At 39.0% G+C, this 16,016-nt stretch overlaps 1 protein-coding gene across 10 annotated transcripts in view; it reads right to left on the bottom strand.

Moving 5' to 3' along the window:
- The window catches only part of ANKRD44 (ankyrin repeat domain 44), a 144,715-nt gene that overhangs the window by 25,982 nt on the left and 102,717 nt on the right, over positions 1–16,016 (bottom strand). For 4 of the 10 annotated variants that reach the window (XM_084523516.1, XM_084523525.1, XM_084523522.1 and 1 more), the window contains exons 14-17: positions 13,876–14,016; positions 10,797–10,880; positions 9,657–9,768; positions 3,472–3,498 (exon numbers count right to left, since the gene is read on the bottom strand). In XM_084523516.1, the coding sequence (XP_084379642.1) occupies positions 3,472–3,498; positions 9,657–9,768; positions 10,797–10,880; positions 13,876–14,016 (364 nt within the window). The remainder of the gene's footprint in view (positions 1–3,471; positions 3,499–9,656; positions 9,769–10,796; positions 10,881–13,875; positions 14,017–16,016) is intronic. The other 6 variants (XM_084523521.1, XM_084523524.1, XM_084523517.1 and 3 more) reach the window with 3 other exon arrangements.

The raw sequence follows: 16,016 nt of genomic DNA, 5'->3' as shown, positions 1-16,016 counted from the left end.
TCTAGGTTGGAAGAGACCTCCAAGATCACCTAGTCCAACCTCTGACCTAACACTAACAAGTCCTCCACTAAACCATATCCCTAAGCTCTACATCTAAACGTCTTTTAAAGACCTCCAGGGATGGTGACTCCACCACTTCCCTGGGCAGCCTATTATAAGGGAGAGCAAACACATGATTATTATGGACACATAACTAATAATTTTCAAGATGTCTTGTCAGGCACAGCTCACAATTAAAACTAAGTCATCTGATGGATACACATCACATCACATGCAGGTTACCTGGCAAATCCTCCAGCTTCACCAGTGTTTCCAAGAACACGTTCACAATAAATTTCCTATACTTGTTATAAGAGCACATAAAGTGATCCTTACAGCTCATAATGCTTCCAACTTAGGGCACGCTTGTAAGAAACTACCCACAGTTGCACCTGTTATTAAAGAAAGTGAATTTAACACTCAAAACCATTTTCACTGATGGTCCTGGCATTTTAAATCCCCAGACCCTGCAGAACAACTCCAATGAGCCTGCTGCCGTGCAATACCTGCCTGCTGCAAGTTGGCCGATGCACTTCTCTCAAGACCGACAAGTACGGGTGCTTTACTATCAGGTCATTGTTGTGGCTGACTGGAGAAAGTCCAGCACATCTCATGTCTCATTCCTTGTGCCATTGAGATTATGCCTTTCAGCTGATTACATTTCTACGTCTTAATTGTCTGTAGATTTTAAGCAGATGTCAGCACTGGCAGAATTGTTCAGATGCTGCAATCCGAAGTGGTGGGCACTGTCCTCTCTGGTTAGGTTCTAACTTTTTAAAAGGTAAGGATACCCTTACTCTTTTTTTGCCCTTTGGAAATTCCCAGTACTACCCCGGCACTTCCCATAACAGCACTATTTAATGCTGCATGTCATTATATTGGGAAGTCTTCTTCACATTCAGGAACTTGATGCTTTGGGAGTAAGATGCAGGCAAAGCAAGATAAAACATGTCAATTACTCAGTTCTATTGTTACAAGCTAAGAGCACTACAAGACTGCTATTATCAACTGTCTTCTCTCCCCCAGCTCCATGTGAAGATTAATGACATTTAGTTCTCACAAATTTATTTTATTTGTACAGTAAGGACATTTACAGACATAAGAGGATTTACTGCTTGAGTTTACTTTGTGGTTATAATACAGGATTATAGAGGAGAATATGGTATAGGATTTTTTGCTTCCTTTATTTTTATTATTTTATTTTTTTTTACTTAAACTTGCCAGTTACTGACGCAGGATAGTTTACATAATTGTCCTTATAGACTATAATATATTCTGAAGTTCATCTCTGTTTGGAAAAAATAGCTTCATGGAACACCTCTGTAATTTCGAATTGGAATTAGACAGAAAAGGAGATAATACTTTCATCATGCATAAAAAGTTTAAGCTACATTTTTAAAAGGAAGATGTCAGAAACTACTTCAAACTGTAATGATGGGTGCTATTTTAAACCCTAAAAAGAAAGAGAATGCGATTCTGCACAAAACACCATGCACCTTCACCTCCAGGCACAACTATCTATGTGCACCACTGGTAGATATGTCAAAGGTTTGATCTGACCATCACTGACATTAAAGTGACTTTGCACAGAGGGTTTTACCATTTTAGTATGGCTACTTCTACATTCCAGCACGTATAATTCCAGCACTGCTAACTAACTTCTTCAGAGCACCATATTTAGGTGCTACTGATATTAACCGTAAAATGGCAAAACATCAATTAGTAACAGCTTTTAATGTCACTTCCCAAACTGAATAAAAATATATTCTCTAGGATGTCATTTTGAATCTTATCTTTCCTGATCAATTGCAATAGATAACTGTCTGTACCCAGGGAAATAACAGCAGCTTCTATTGAATGAAGATTTTTTTCCAGCAAGTACCAAGCTCAAGATCAAAGACTGTCATCAATTGTTTCCAATTAAATAGAAAACAGTATTAAAATTAACCTCTATACCATTTTATACCGGGGAAGCACATTTTTAAACCTCAGATTTTTTTTGATTGTGTAATTCAAAGGTGAAATGGTACAACCATATCCTCAGGGGAGACAAGCAACTCTAAAAGCTCTCTCCATATTTGTAAAGATAAATGGTCCAATTATTTTAACTTGATCAGATTAAAGCCAATATACTTCCTTAACATAGCCTGATACGTTTTTCCAGAAATCAGACATTAAAAATCTGACCAACCAGTGTTTACATCAATTTTGCTCATGTGCACAGATTATGGGTGAAGTTAACATAAGTACATAGAAGTTTGGCAAGTGTTTAACTAGACTGAGTCTGAAGAAATTTATTAGTCATTGCATGCCCCTTTTTCAGCACAACGCTTACATAACCAGTACCTTACCAGAACAATCACCACCACGCAGACAGAACTTACCTGGCATTTAGGGAAACAAAGTTCAAGCCTTGAAGTATATTTAAACCACAAAATTAAAGCAGACCTCCAGAGCCTAATCTTTCATTGCAGCTCTTCCACTTAATACTAAATCACCTCATATTAAGTCATGTGAGTGCTGTGTCAATGCCATACAGTAGATTCTCACACAGCAAATATTTGTATGAAGCAGGACAGCTCCAAGCAAGAGTGAGAGATGCTCTCCAGTACCAGCCAACACGTCGCTTACCGAGATGTAGAAATTCAAATTCTTTGTTAATCAGAGCAGAGATCTGAGCCTTCATCTTCCACACTTGAATCACATATGTCGTGTTTTTTTCTGAACAGAAATTGATTTTACCTCAGAGGTTCTATAAAACCTCATAGTTTGGTTTAGGACCCCCTTCCCCAGTGAAAGTTTTGCAAGTTTTGTAAAATGTATAAGGAAAGCTTTTGTTCAGACAAGTTATTTCTTAAAAAAAAATATAAAAAAGTCCTCTGTAGCTGAAAAATTTGAGCTTTGGTTAAATGTATTAGCAGTCAATTTTGAAAACGTGCTTTTCAAATGTATGTTTTTCTATTTTCTTCTCATTTATGTCTCTATTGTGAAATACACACAAGTGTGTTTTAAAGTCAGACTCACATAAAGATGTTTAATTCAAGTTCTTTCTTTAAATCACTTTGAAAGTGGTCACACAGTTCCAGAAAACAGACAACGTTGGTTCCATTTCACATTACCAAAAGCAAAGCTACTTTAACATCCAGAAAAGTGTCATGCCACTCAGTACGTGCACTTGACTCATAGCAACTAAGACTGTGGAAAAGCAACAGACTTCTAGCAAAGCTTGAGCCTGTAAGCAACAACAGTGAGGTAATCTACTTAAACCAAAGCAGCATACATGCAGTTGCTTGAAGTATGTGGCATGCCAGTTAGGAATAGTGATTCTTTCTTCTTCAGGCTTTATAAGAGTGAATACAAGCACTTGCAAAATAGTAAGAAGTTTAAATAAAAACCAAATATACAACATGCAATTGTTTTTCAATTACTCACTATATCCAATGGAGTTTTGCTTCCAATCTGATTAAAAACGTCAATTAGAACAGTTAAAGACATACTCAACTATGATGGCAGTCTGCAAGTGTTTGTGGGGTCTGTTTGCTTGTTTTCCTCTTTCTTTGGAATAAATTGCGTTGCAAGCATTGCACAAACAGAATACTTAACCAGGACCTGATCCTATATGCACCCATCTCTACTCTGTCCACTTATGGTTGAAACGCTCCTGAAGCTATGAGACAACTGCTGCTGTGAATAGCTACCAGTTGCATTACTTCATATGGGAAGAAGGGAAAGAGGAAAATATTCAACAGGAATGTTTACAACCAATCTTTTCAATTGACAAAACAGAGATTCAAAATACACACTGTGGGAGCCTTTGCCTAATGAAGTGAGTTTGCTTTTTAAGCCTGCAAATACCAATAAACCAGTGCCAGTTTCTTCTTGAAAGTCTGCTCATGCAGGCAAACATCTTCTACTGAATAAAAGAGACTGATTACACTCCCAAAACCCCAGCACCCACAGCTCTTCCTGAGCTACAGTCTAATGCAATGCCATATGCCCTTTTCATTGGATTCAGTAAATTAGAAAGAGTCACATTCTGCACACGTTTACATGTAAACACCACACACACATACACACTCACAGACAGGTACTTGAGGAACAGCACAAGTCCACAACTCCTTTCCAAACTGAAGGGAAACTGTCCCCTGCAGTTCTGCAATGGCCTTGTTACTCTCTGTCAGAAGACAGCAGATGTTAGTGCTTTGCTTCTCCCCGCCAGGAAAAAAAATAAAAACAACAACAACAACAACAACAAAATGACCAAATCTGTCAGAGACAGAAAAGCCCTCAGACATGCTAGGCAATACTCTTTTCCTACAAGCCAAAGTGCCAGCAGGGTGCCGAAGCAAATGGTGAATTCCTGTACTCCCACAGAGTTCACAAGCAGCATTAGCATCCTTGAATCCCTTTTTAGGATCAAAATTATATAGTTTTGAAAAAAAAAAAAAAAGCCAATAAGCTAACATATATCAGCATACCTAGCATATATTTACTCCTATTGATAGTTTAATTTGTGGGTACATCTTGAAAAAATACTGAAATCAAATCTTAAGTAACTAAATCAATCTACCATGATCTGGGGATTCTAGGACTAAGAGAGAAATTCGAAGGTTTGTTAAGGTTATTTTCAAAGGATTATGTTCTTAAGTTCTTTTCTTCTTTTGCATTCTGCTTTTAGATCCACTAGAGTTAATGATTTCGAGCTTCCTCTGCTCAGAAAAAAAAAACATAAGGATGGGTGTTTACAGCCAATGAGTTTGATAGAAAGGGTCTCTGGTTCTGGCGCACTGAGAGCTGCATGCACAACCACCAAGCCTCAAATGCCAGCAGCTCCAGTCAGCTCCAACTGGTGCTTGATAAAGGCTCATTCCTTAAAGGAGTATCCAAATATGTGTATGGTTTTCAGAATTCTCCACCTGTGGAGTCTATTTATTTAGATAATTGTTCTGTGTATTTTTGGAGTTTTATTGGTGCTTTCTTTATGAAAATAAGCATCTGAATTCCTAACTGTAGCAACTAACTTGAGAAAAAAAAAATAAAACTTCTGTGCTGCACATGAAATAACAGCTCAGATATTCAGAGCTGACACACACGAAAAGCCATCACAGAGTTCGTTATGCAGTCATTCACCACACGAAATCACTGCTGCTTTCAGACAAAATGCTGCCCTTTCAGAAGGATGGAGCCAAGGAGACTGTGAGATATTCACAAAGGAGAAAATCCAGAACATAGCCCCTAAATGAATAGATTCAGGCCATGAAGTGGCCCAGGGGCTGCAGCTGCACAAGTGTCTGAGCCAGATCCTCATGTGGCAAAAGGCTATTTAACGCCTATCCCAACCACACTTGTGATTCACTCACCACTCATTACCAGCGTCCTGCTCTCAGATGGATAAATGAACAAATTCTTGTTGATAAGAGATGCATGTGGTCAGTAGTAGCTACATGAAATACCTAAGGGGTCTGAGATTTCTACTTCACAGGTTAAGGAGCAAGCATTTGAAGGCACAGATTGCTTTTTTTCCCCACTGGTAACAGCTGATCTAATAAAAGTTTGCTCTTCAAACTTCACAGCATAGTTGTGAGGGCCTGTTACCAAGAAATCTTCCTGGTGCACGCAGATCTTCAGGTTACCTGCTTCAGTCAGACACACAGACCGAGATTTGCCTTTCAGACATGATTTTCCATTAAACCATGCTCTCCTCCCATTCTCAAGTGAATTAGCCCCTGTGGCAATTCAATTTCTGTTAGGCAAAAAGTGAATTTCATTTGCTAATGTAGCTTTGCTAAAAAGAAGAGCAGATTAAAAGAAAAATAACCATCAATTCTTACAGTCAGAGAAGAGATTTCACTACAGAAGAAAGACACTTATTCTGTTTGCCCTGACATAGCACAGGAATATATTTTTTACCAGCGCAAAGTGCCTGACTGGCCCTCCAGACTGCAGTTTAATGTGAAATTACAATTTAAATTTCACTCTTTCCACACCAACAGGGATTTTGTGATAAGAGATTGTTTCAGTGAAACATACGCTCCCCCCCCAAACTACTGCAGTCTGGTGATGTGATCAACTCTAACTCTAACATACCAGATAGCAACCTTGACCAATATCCCTGACTACCGAGCACCCAAGAAGTCAGTCCCAATCTAAAGAAACATGAGGTTATATTTTAGAAGCACGAAAGCAGATGAGAGAGACTGAGTTTTACTTGCTCACAAGCACACATGCCCAGCACTCAGCCTTTAGGAATGGCTTGTTACAGATGGAGAAAGAATTCAAGAATCTACTTCCATTCTTCTCTTTTTAGCAACATCAGGTCATTCATTGCAGAGCATCTGCCCCACTAACATCCCAGACAATCCAAAGCTCCTCAAGAAAACCACTTCTGGCACCGGACTCTGTGGTTGAACACACAAACACAAACCTTTTCCAAAGGATATGGCCTTTTCACTCTTGATCCTTATTTCTCCTAACACCTCTGCTCTCCCCACAAAGAAATTTACCTAAATTCCTCCCAAAATATCGGTATCACAGAAACCACAATTTTCTGTAGGTAAACCAGAATTTCCCAAACTGTACTCAAAGGTGTAAATATTTTGTCATGCTAGGAAGTTATGGTGCTTAAAGCACAGATCAGACTCTTAGCTAAGGAAACTCCACTAGAGACTTCTTCAGATATTTTTTTTATGTGATCATTTATTTAAGTTAATTTAGGTACCTGTTATAAAAACCAGAAGGTCAGGAGAAAGAAAAAAAATAGTCTTACCAGCTCTTTGATACATTTGACATGTCCTAGAACACTGAAAAATTCATTAACATTTTGCTGTAGTTCAATATCGTGCATATACAGAAGTACTAGGTACCATTACTCATAAAAATCAAACTCAGTGTTGCATCCACTTTGCCTTAGTTTTGATCAGAATTAAAGCTCCATATTTTAAATGCTCTTCTTCCTGTAACAGTTTGATGCCCACAAAGAACCCTCTTGTGGAACAAGGTAAGATAATTCTTAGATATTTTTGACTACAAGTTGCCAATCATAAATTAAAACACATTTATCCAAGTGAAAATAAATAAAATAAGTAAAATAAGTTCATTTGACAGTGAAAAACATGTTTTTATTTCAGTAATCCTGCATGAAAAATCTCTTCTTCAGGGTAGAAGAGATTGGAAATATTTCAAAAGGCGTATTCCATATGACAGAGTTCCTGTGATACAGATTAGTGGTTCAAAGTTAGCACTTGGACACCAATTTATCTGTTACTGAATCTGTGAAGTCAAAACAAAAAATCTGCCGATCTATAGACATATTTACACTGGAATTAGTGTTGCTGGGCTACCACTGTTCCTTGAGCAAGAACATCTGAAAATATGCTCAAAGCAAAATTACCTTTTGAGGCTGGTCCCAGCTTTTTTGCCATTGTGGATAAAAGCAATGAGAGGAAGAAAAAAAATCAATGTAAATGCGATGTCTGTATCAATTAGTTAGTCACTGTTACCAAATATAAATAAATACTAAACTTGGGACTTGGTAACTCCCTAGATCTAAGGGACAAATGCTCATTGCGCAAAACCAGAGTCAGCTACTCGGACAGTGGGTGCAAAGATGAGTCTTGGTCCTGCTGCTGATCAAACACAAATACTTTTTGATACATCTAGCTCTTGTATTCCAGAGAGACAATGAGCTGCCTATCAAACCCTAAATACCAATGGCAAAATCATAATCCCGATGGACCCCATGGTCCTCAGGTATACAAGCTAGTACACAAAGTGGTCCTTTGCAGACAAAAAGCTAAAATCCCTAGCAATGTTCTTTCACACAGAAACACAAAACAGCTGTATGGCTCTAGCTCTGTAAATGATGCTTTCATTTTTAATACTGCAGCTATAGTCTCAACTATGGGAGGATTAACATGGAAAAACACTGAATTTCTCTGTCCAAATATAGAGCACTTGCTGCATTGCTGCCTCTCACTCACAGTTTGCACGTCACCCTTCAAAATTAAAGAAAAACCCAACACCTCTGATACATCCTGCACTCCTAGTTCTTCCTTTTGTCTAGCATGCCTAGGTAACACTGGAACTTGATAGCAGGTTATTGCCTATAACAGATATGTTGTGAGAAAACATGCCCAGGAGCAAGCATAAGAAAAGAGAGGAGACCTTGCTCTGTGCCTGCTCTGCACCCAGCAGCACACAGGGACTATGATCTGAAGGCTGAAAGACGCTGTTAGAGAGAGCTCTGCTCACACAAGTCATGCAAGAATCTGGTGATAAGACACGGGTAAGGCTGTGATACACATTGCTGTGGGCATACAAGCATAGGCTTGCACACTGCACAGAGAAGACTATATATACGCCCTTCAAATGCCAGGAGCATTTGCTTTTGTTCCAAATCCACAGCAGGCACAGCAGAGTATTGCTCCATCCCCACGGGCAGAATCACGTAAGAGGAGATGGCTCTAAACAAGGAAAGGCCAAATGGCTGCCACAAGTGAAAAAGCAGCAGTGATACCCTAAGCGCCCTAAATATATTTGTGCACACAGGTGGGAGCTAAAAAGGCTTAGCACAACACCTGCAATTGTGACCCAGGGCTGCCCTGGTGTAACTGCAGGTCAGCCGTTCCTTGCTCTGGTGACCCTGGGGTAGGACAGCTGCAGGATTTCCCCAAGGGTGGCAGAAACTGACAGCACTGATGCATGTGGTACGAAAGCAGCATGTGTCGTACAATAGTCCTTCTCAATAATTAAGTACTTTGGCTCTTTAACAAAGAACGAACCAAGCAACATAAAACAATAAACAGCACACAGTGGTCTTACTAAGGCCTGGATCTCTATATGATTTTCTAATTATAGTGTTGTGTTTTTTTTTTGTTTTGTTTTGTTTTGTTTTAAAAAAAAGCAATTAGAGTTGGATCTCCCTGTATATCAGACAGTTCAGTTAAGATCCATTTTCATGACACTTCTATTTATTTATTTATTTACAGCCATCAAACTCCTATAAGTCCACACAATAAATCTCCCAAATTTTTGGCTTCTTATGAGATGCAATTTCTGACTGATGCAACAACAATGAAAATACAACAACTAAAAAGCAGACACATGGCATACAAGGTTGATGATGGTTACTTTAACAATGCTGCTATTATTTCTTTACAGGTTAAAAGGCATTGCAGGTATGAAGCTAACAAAAGCTATTTACTCTCTCAGCCTGCAAGTCTGATAATGTGGCAGCTACAGAGGACACACAGCATCATGCAGCGGGAACTATCCCATATTAATGGCACATACACCGGGAACATTTTGACCACAGTTAAAAGTAATTTGAGCTCCACTCAAAGACAACATTTAAGCACCAGCTTGTTGAACAAGGACTGGATTATCAAGATGATCATGTTTTTAAGATGCACCTGGTTGCATATATTTGAGTTTATTGCACCTTCCTGAGTTTATTGCAGGTTTTCACAGCATTGTAAATATCTAAGAAACTCAAATTGTAACCTTTGGGGCTGTTCACAATACTAGCATATAGAACCCCCCCCACACATATGTGTATATATATATATATATATGTTTGTATCAGCAGATAGAGATCTCTGAACTGTGTGAGCACTCACCAGTTCCAAACACTGCCGGTGCCCATATGCAGCAGCGTAATGCACAGTGTTGTACCCCTCTTTGTCTTGGATGGATGGATTGGCATCGTTCTGTAGAAGGAACTCCAGACACCTGTGAACAATTCATGAGTTTAACTCACTCTGTTTAACAGACTTAGCCCTCACTACAACTAGGAGTGGCACTGCAGACAGGCAGTCAGGCAGTTAATTCTGTGTTTTGAACCGCACCTCAAATCATTTGCAGGTTGCCTTCCTCTTCACCACATTCACCAGTTTTTTAACCAGAAAATCCCCACTCATTTTTGAGTGGGGATTTAAAACAATCATAAAAACAATTCATTAAAAACCATCTTAAACCCAACCTTTGCTGCTATTCTAGGTTCCAAATTGGTCTTCTAGTACAAAGCCTGAAAGTCACAATCCTGTACCATAATGTAAACAACTAAGTTGGAAGAGCTAGAACTGCTGCTATTTTATGCAAAATCTCACAGACCACAGCATTGGCCTGCAGCTATACACTATGGCAAGCTGAAAAATTGGACTTTACTGAATTACTTTCCTGGTATGTATGTATATTAATGTATTTTCCTCTTTGTTAGCATTTTTAAATTGTGTTTTTCAAAGGATCCCGTACGTTCTTCATAGCTCTTAACATTCTTTCTTATTCCATCAAGATATTATCATTTTGTTGCTATTACTTTCTTGTAATTCGTATTGAATATATGGCTGCCATATGAAAAAGGGTATTTTTAAAACAAAAAATAATAATCAATATGCAGCTAGGTGAAAATGTTAATCCAAGCAAATAAATTGAAGAAGCCATTGATTGACTTCTCTTTGCAACATACACTCTCAGTGCAAAGCATTAAAATAAGGCAATGCATGGTGCTAAAGAATTATTAAATTACTGAAGCAGTGCATTTTCAATTAAAAAAGAGCAACAAGCACAGAAGCAGAAATATTAGGGAATATGCACACAGAGGAAAGCATAGAGCTTTTTTCTTTAGGTTAGCCCTCATTAAAGCCAAGCATTTTGTTTAGCAGAGCAATGAAAGAGCAAAAGCAGAGTGTAAACTGCAGTGCAAAGCAGTGGCTTTCTCCAGAAGCAAAGTTTAACTTCTTTATTGACACCAAACTTACAACGCAGCTTCTTTTTCCTTCATCTCACTGGCTCTTTCAAGTTCTTCAGCATTTTCATGGGAGTTACCTAAAATATTCTTTCTTCTTAGCATAAACAACAGAAAAATGCAGCTTATTTTCAAAATATGAATGATTTTGATGCAGTCTGCCACCCATCCCCCATCTCCTCTGCAAGGAGTTGACCTTCTCCAGCCAACAGTAAAAAAAAAATAAATAAATAAGTAAGTTTATGTAAATTTAATGAGCATGCTACATGGGTCTGCAGCAAGCAATGGAGACAACTACAACATGGCAGTTTATCATCCTGCCAATCAATGCAAAAAAAAAAAAAAAAAGAAAGAAAAAGAAAGAAAATTCTGGTTTCTATCAGAAACAGTTTGCTCATTACTGTCCAGAATCCTTCCATATCTCCTACAGCAATGTTGTGTGTTCTGTTCTGTTCCCATTGCAGAGGGGAATTCAGGATTACTACAGCTTGCTGCTTCCTACAATGACTTGCTAGTAACATCAAAGATTCAGAGCCCTTTAGGTACTAATACTGAAGTAGTCTATCTTGAATATGCTTTAGCTGCATTGCTGACTCTCCTCACTTTCTGTGAAATATCTTGGCAACACCATGAGATGTTGCCTCAGATTCTCAAATGCCTGGTCAGATTCTTTAGATTCTTCTAAGAGCTCAGCATGTCTTCACACTCCTTCACACCGGGATCATTTGTGGCATCTCTGCTGCCCGGTCAAATGGATGAAGATTGTGATTCGTGACCTTACAGTCAGATTGTGATTATGAATTTGCTTGGCCACCAAGACCAACACGTGCTTCCAAACTTCAGTGAACAGGGCAGATCAGTACCTTGAAAGGCCTGTAAGGAGGACTGTTTGCTAACTTCAATCCCTATGTAACACACATGTTCCAAATTGGATTCTGCACAACGCAAAACAGTACATTCTTTCCTTATCATGCTATTTTCCATTCCTATTATTGAGATTTTATATTCTTCCTGTGGGTGCCAACTAAAATGGTAACAGTAACAGTAATTCCACAAATGCAGGGTCTGTCTGATGGGCACTGACTCAAGAAAACTTATTTATCAATTAAAAAAAACCTCCTCTGAATGTTAACACTGTAAGCTCATGGATAGTCCTCGTGTGTTATGTTGAATAAAGACAGTTGGTCAAAGCTCAGAAAAGCCCTAGGAGACACCTGTGTACTGACCAGTATTTCAAACATCTCATATAACAAATGAAAGCCCTGTATGCATCTGCTTTCTGTCACTAAAAATCAGTGAGATCCTGATATAGGATTCCCTGAACGGAATAAGCCATGATCTGGAAAAAACAACACATAATCAGAAACTTGAATAATCTGTTTAAGGAAAATGCTTTTGTGATTTGCACTGCAGGAGTAATTTTTTGAAGTCCATGAGTAAAAAGAGTTACCAGAATAGCTGAAACCGTACAACTACCTTGCTGCACCAAGACTTCTATCTGCTCATTAACTGCCCATGCCCAAAGTTAAATGATGTTGAATATTCTTTGGACTAACACTGTCTGACTTAAGGAGATCTTTGTCATTTAGAAGAAAAAAAACCCTGTCCTATAAAATGATGGACTGCAAACAACATTTCGTCTATGTAACAAGACTTCCACAACATCTCAAACTGGAAAATTTAATAAGACAACATCACCACATCAGAATCAATTTATGTTTGGATTATGAGGGCAAATAAAGGTCACATATTCTGGCCAATGTTCAGAATGTGGTTAAATTACATTTTTATTTTATTTTTTCTGTTACCAATAGAAGTAGCTACATCCTTAAGTTAACCAAGAGCTTGTTTACATGCAGGAGCATCACCTATAAAAAGTCAGAAGCTGAAAAACATACACTGAATTGCAATTCTCAACGTCCTGAGTAAGACCTCACCCTGGCAAGACAGATTTAGAAACAATTGGTGCTGAAAGCTTTCATGTAAGACTAGTCTGCTTGTAATGCCAAGAACGGTCCTTTGAAGAGCCTGCTGCCTTCTTCCCAGCACTGTTCAGGTTTCAGGTTGATAGGGAAGACATTTTCAATATCAGTATTGTCATGGCAAATGAAGCAAATGACAAGGAAGCTATTGATGCTCCTATATGGTATCCAAACCTCTACCACAAGGTTAAGGAGAAGTCTGAAGTGGCTCTGAGGTGGTATTCTATTGTGAATGTACCACACTTTTTTTTTTCCCCTTTAACTCAGACCTCTGCATATTAGCAACCAAAAAATTGTTCCTTCGCGTCTGAAGGAAAGAGGTAGATAAGCATGGGATAACCTAAAATAAATACAGGTCACCAACAATTTTAAGAGAGCGCTAACAGGATAATTGGCCTTGTTTTATACGGTATATTATTGGGAAGAGATTATGAGAACATGCAGCTAACTGGGAATCAGAAACTGCATTCAGTAACCACAGGATTTTTAAGTTTTGCAGCTGTTTTCCCCCTTCCAAACTTTTCTCAAAAGAACAGCTTCACATTCTGCCAAAGGATGTTCCCCAGGCCTCTCTCCTCTTAGTCTCTAAAGAGCAGCCTATTTGGAGAGGGTGAATGTTTTTAGCAACTCTGACAGTGGAGAGACTGACGGGTAGGATCTATCCCATCTTTGCCAAGAAGTCTGTCAGAATGGCCAGATGTTTGTCACTGCAGTATATCTGGGAAAACCTCTCCTACTGCTGCCCCTTCTCCCACCCCTTCTGATGGTCTTGCAAAGCAGATATGGAAAACTCTCTGAGCTTCCTTTAGTGAGGAAACTACACAGAGGAAAACAGAAGACAGACTGTTTGTAAAATAGTTCATTAGGACAGAGAGGCTGCAAAACTGTGTGTTACATGAAAGGTAAACTGTAGAGCTGAGATTCCGCATCATCTACGGATCTGGCATACAGTCAGAGCAATTCCATGTGAAGTTACGCATATATCTGAGAGAAATTCCTTTGCTAACAAAATCCTTTTTTTGGTTCAAATGGCTTAGCATCACAAAGAGAGCAGAATGACGCTGATTTGGCAAAACACTTTAAATAAAGAATACAAACAGGTTGTCTTACTTTCGGTCCATGTCAGAAGCAGCAGCATAGTGCAAAGGGGTGCGCCCCCAGTCATCTGTTTCGTTAATATTGGCTCCGGTTGTCACCAGTGTCTCAATACAGTGGAAATGACAATTTGCAGCTGCATAGTGCAAAGGTGTCCTGAAACACAAGTGACAATTTGTTACCTCATATTCCAGCATGCACTGCCAGGGATAACAATAAATCTTAACTGCTGTATTCCTACAGATTTCCAGCAAGTCAATACCAGCACCTTATGTTCCTCTGATGAAATGCAAAGTTATGCAAATTGAACAAATTACTGTGTTATTAGGAAGTTTTGGTGCTCCTACCAAGCCTAGTGGCAAAGAGATCCAAAATCTGCATCTTGCAAACAACCTATTCCCAGTGAGATCTGCTGCTGCTGCTCTGCATACGCCACTATGTGCCTCCAGTTGGGAGGCAGAGAAGAGGAGGACATCCCTCGCAGCATCTTATTTAGTAGGGATGACTGCCCATGAGAAGAGAAATATATATAAGTATACGTAAGTATATATAAGTATATTTATATATATATATATATATATCTCACATATGTAAAACACAGCTATAGTTCTCACCACTTTATAACTCCAAAGTAAATCCCTCTCCCAATATCCCCAAAAAAGAAAACAAAACCTATGGTCTGGAGACACACAGTGTGTTTCTCCTGTCTCAAAAATATTCCCACATGGGAGCAGACTAAGATTTTTCAATCTCAAAGTACTTAAAGTAGACTTTTTAGGAAAAAACAATTGGAAATGAATCTGCCACACACTTTACAACAGGCAGGGCTGTACCAACTGAACAGAGCAACTGACCCAGGCTTTATTATCACCTCCCTTACAGTTGCCTTCTTTTTTTTTTTTTTCTGTTTATATAATAATAAACATATGAACTCTCTTTTAAGGCTGACTTTGCACAGCATTACTATGCTTTTATATTTTTTATTATGCACAGACAACGCTTTAAAAGCTTCTTTGTCCATCGGACGGAATTCAGTTTGGTTTCTCTGCAGTCTGATAATCCACCTGCTATGCAGCACTGCTCAACATGACTGGGGACATGTGTCTCAGTAGTTAAACACGCCTCTGCCAAGGCTCAGCTCCAGTTGTTCACTTTGACTAGCTTCAGCTGCTCAGAATTACCCCATGGAGGCAACCCCGCTCCAGACAATGAAACTACAGTCTGTACACAGCTCCAAAATCATCTTGGCACAGGCAGGCTGAGCAGCACCAGAGGTGGACTGCAACACAGACAGAGATGTGGGGGGATCCCATCACACTGACAAATTCCAAAGCCCAAGAAAAGATTCATTGTGCAGGAAAATTCAGCATGCCACATGCTCAGCACACCCACTTCAAAGCCTGAATGTCATTCAGAGAGAGCTCACATTGTCAGAACAACTTCCAGCAGGGCTGAAACTCACAAAGGCTCCCTCTGCTACAAAAAATCCTAACTGACTAATTTAAATTCATTTGTCCCCTAAAATCATCTACTTTCAATTTGGTGGAAGTTGTTTAACAAAACAAAACAAAACAGAACAGAAGCAGAGTATAGTTCATTTTTGAACCTGGCTCATATAAATGGGACAGAAGAATATCTTAATTTTATTTATTTTTATTTTTTTTTTTACATATCTGACACTTCTACTGGGTATATATTGAAAGGATCTGAATAATAATGACTGCTGTCTCTCTATCAGGAAGTACCATCCACAGTGCCCGAGCCATGCTGGAACCTTTCAGCTGTAATTCATTTATGTTAGTATAATGACAAGGCCTGGAAAACAGGTACCCCAGCAGTATTTACAGAGAATTTCTGCGGTGTCTTAAGTTCAAACACAGTTACTGTCATCAAACAGTTAACTTGAATTCACCTTCCTCTCTGATCTAAAGCAACTGCAAATGCATGCATATCTATCATGATTTACAGCTTCAAAGGAGCAGGAAACCCAGGTTCAGTGCTTAGGCACCTCACTGCCACAGCTGAGGGTGGATGATAATGTACCCATTACAGGGCTGTATGGCCACTGCAGTGCTGTATAAATATGTAATGGCACAATCTGCTATCACACAAAACACAATGTACCAAACCAAATGGTGCTATTAGGTTGGCTACAG

The sequence above is a fragment of the Aythya ferina genome (genome assembly GCF_964211825.1).
Source record: "Aythya ferina genome assembly, chromosome: 6".
Lineage (NCBI taxonomy): Eukaryota > Metazoa > Chordata > Aves > Anseriformes > Anatidae > Aythya > Aythya ferina.
The sequence above is the reverse complement of the archived record's forward strand: the minus strand, read 5'-3'. Positions and strand labels throughout refer to the sequence as shown.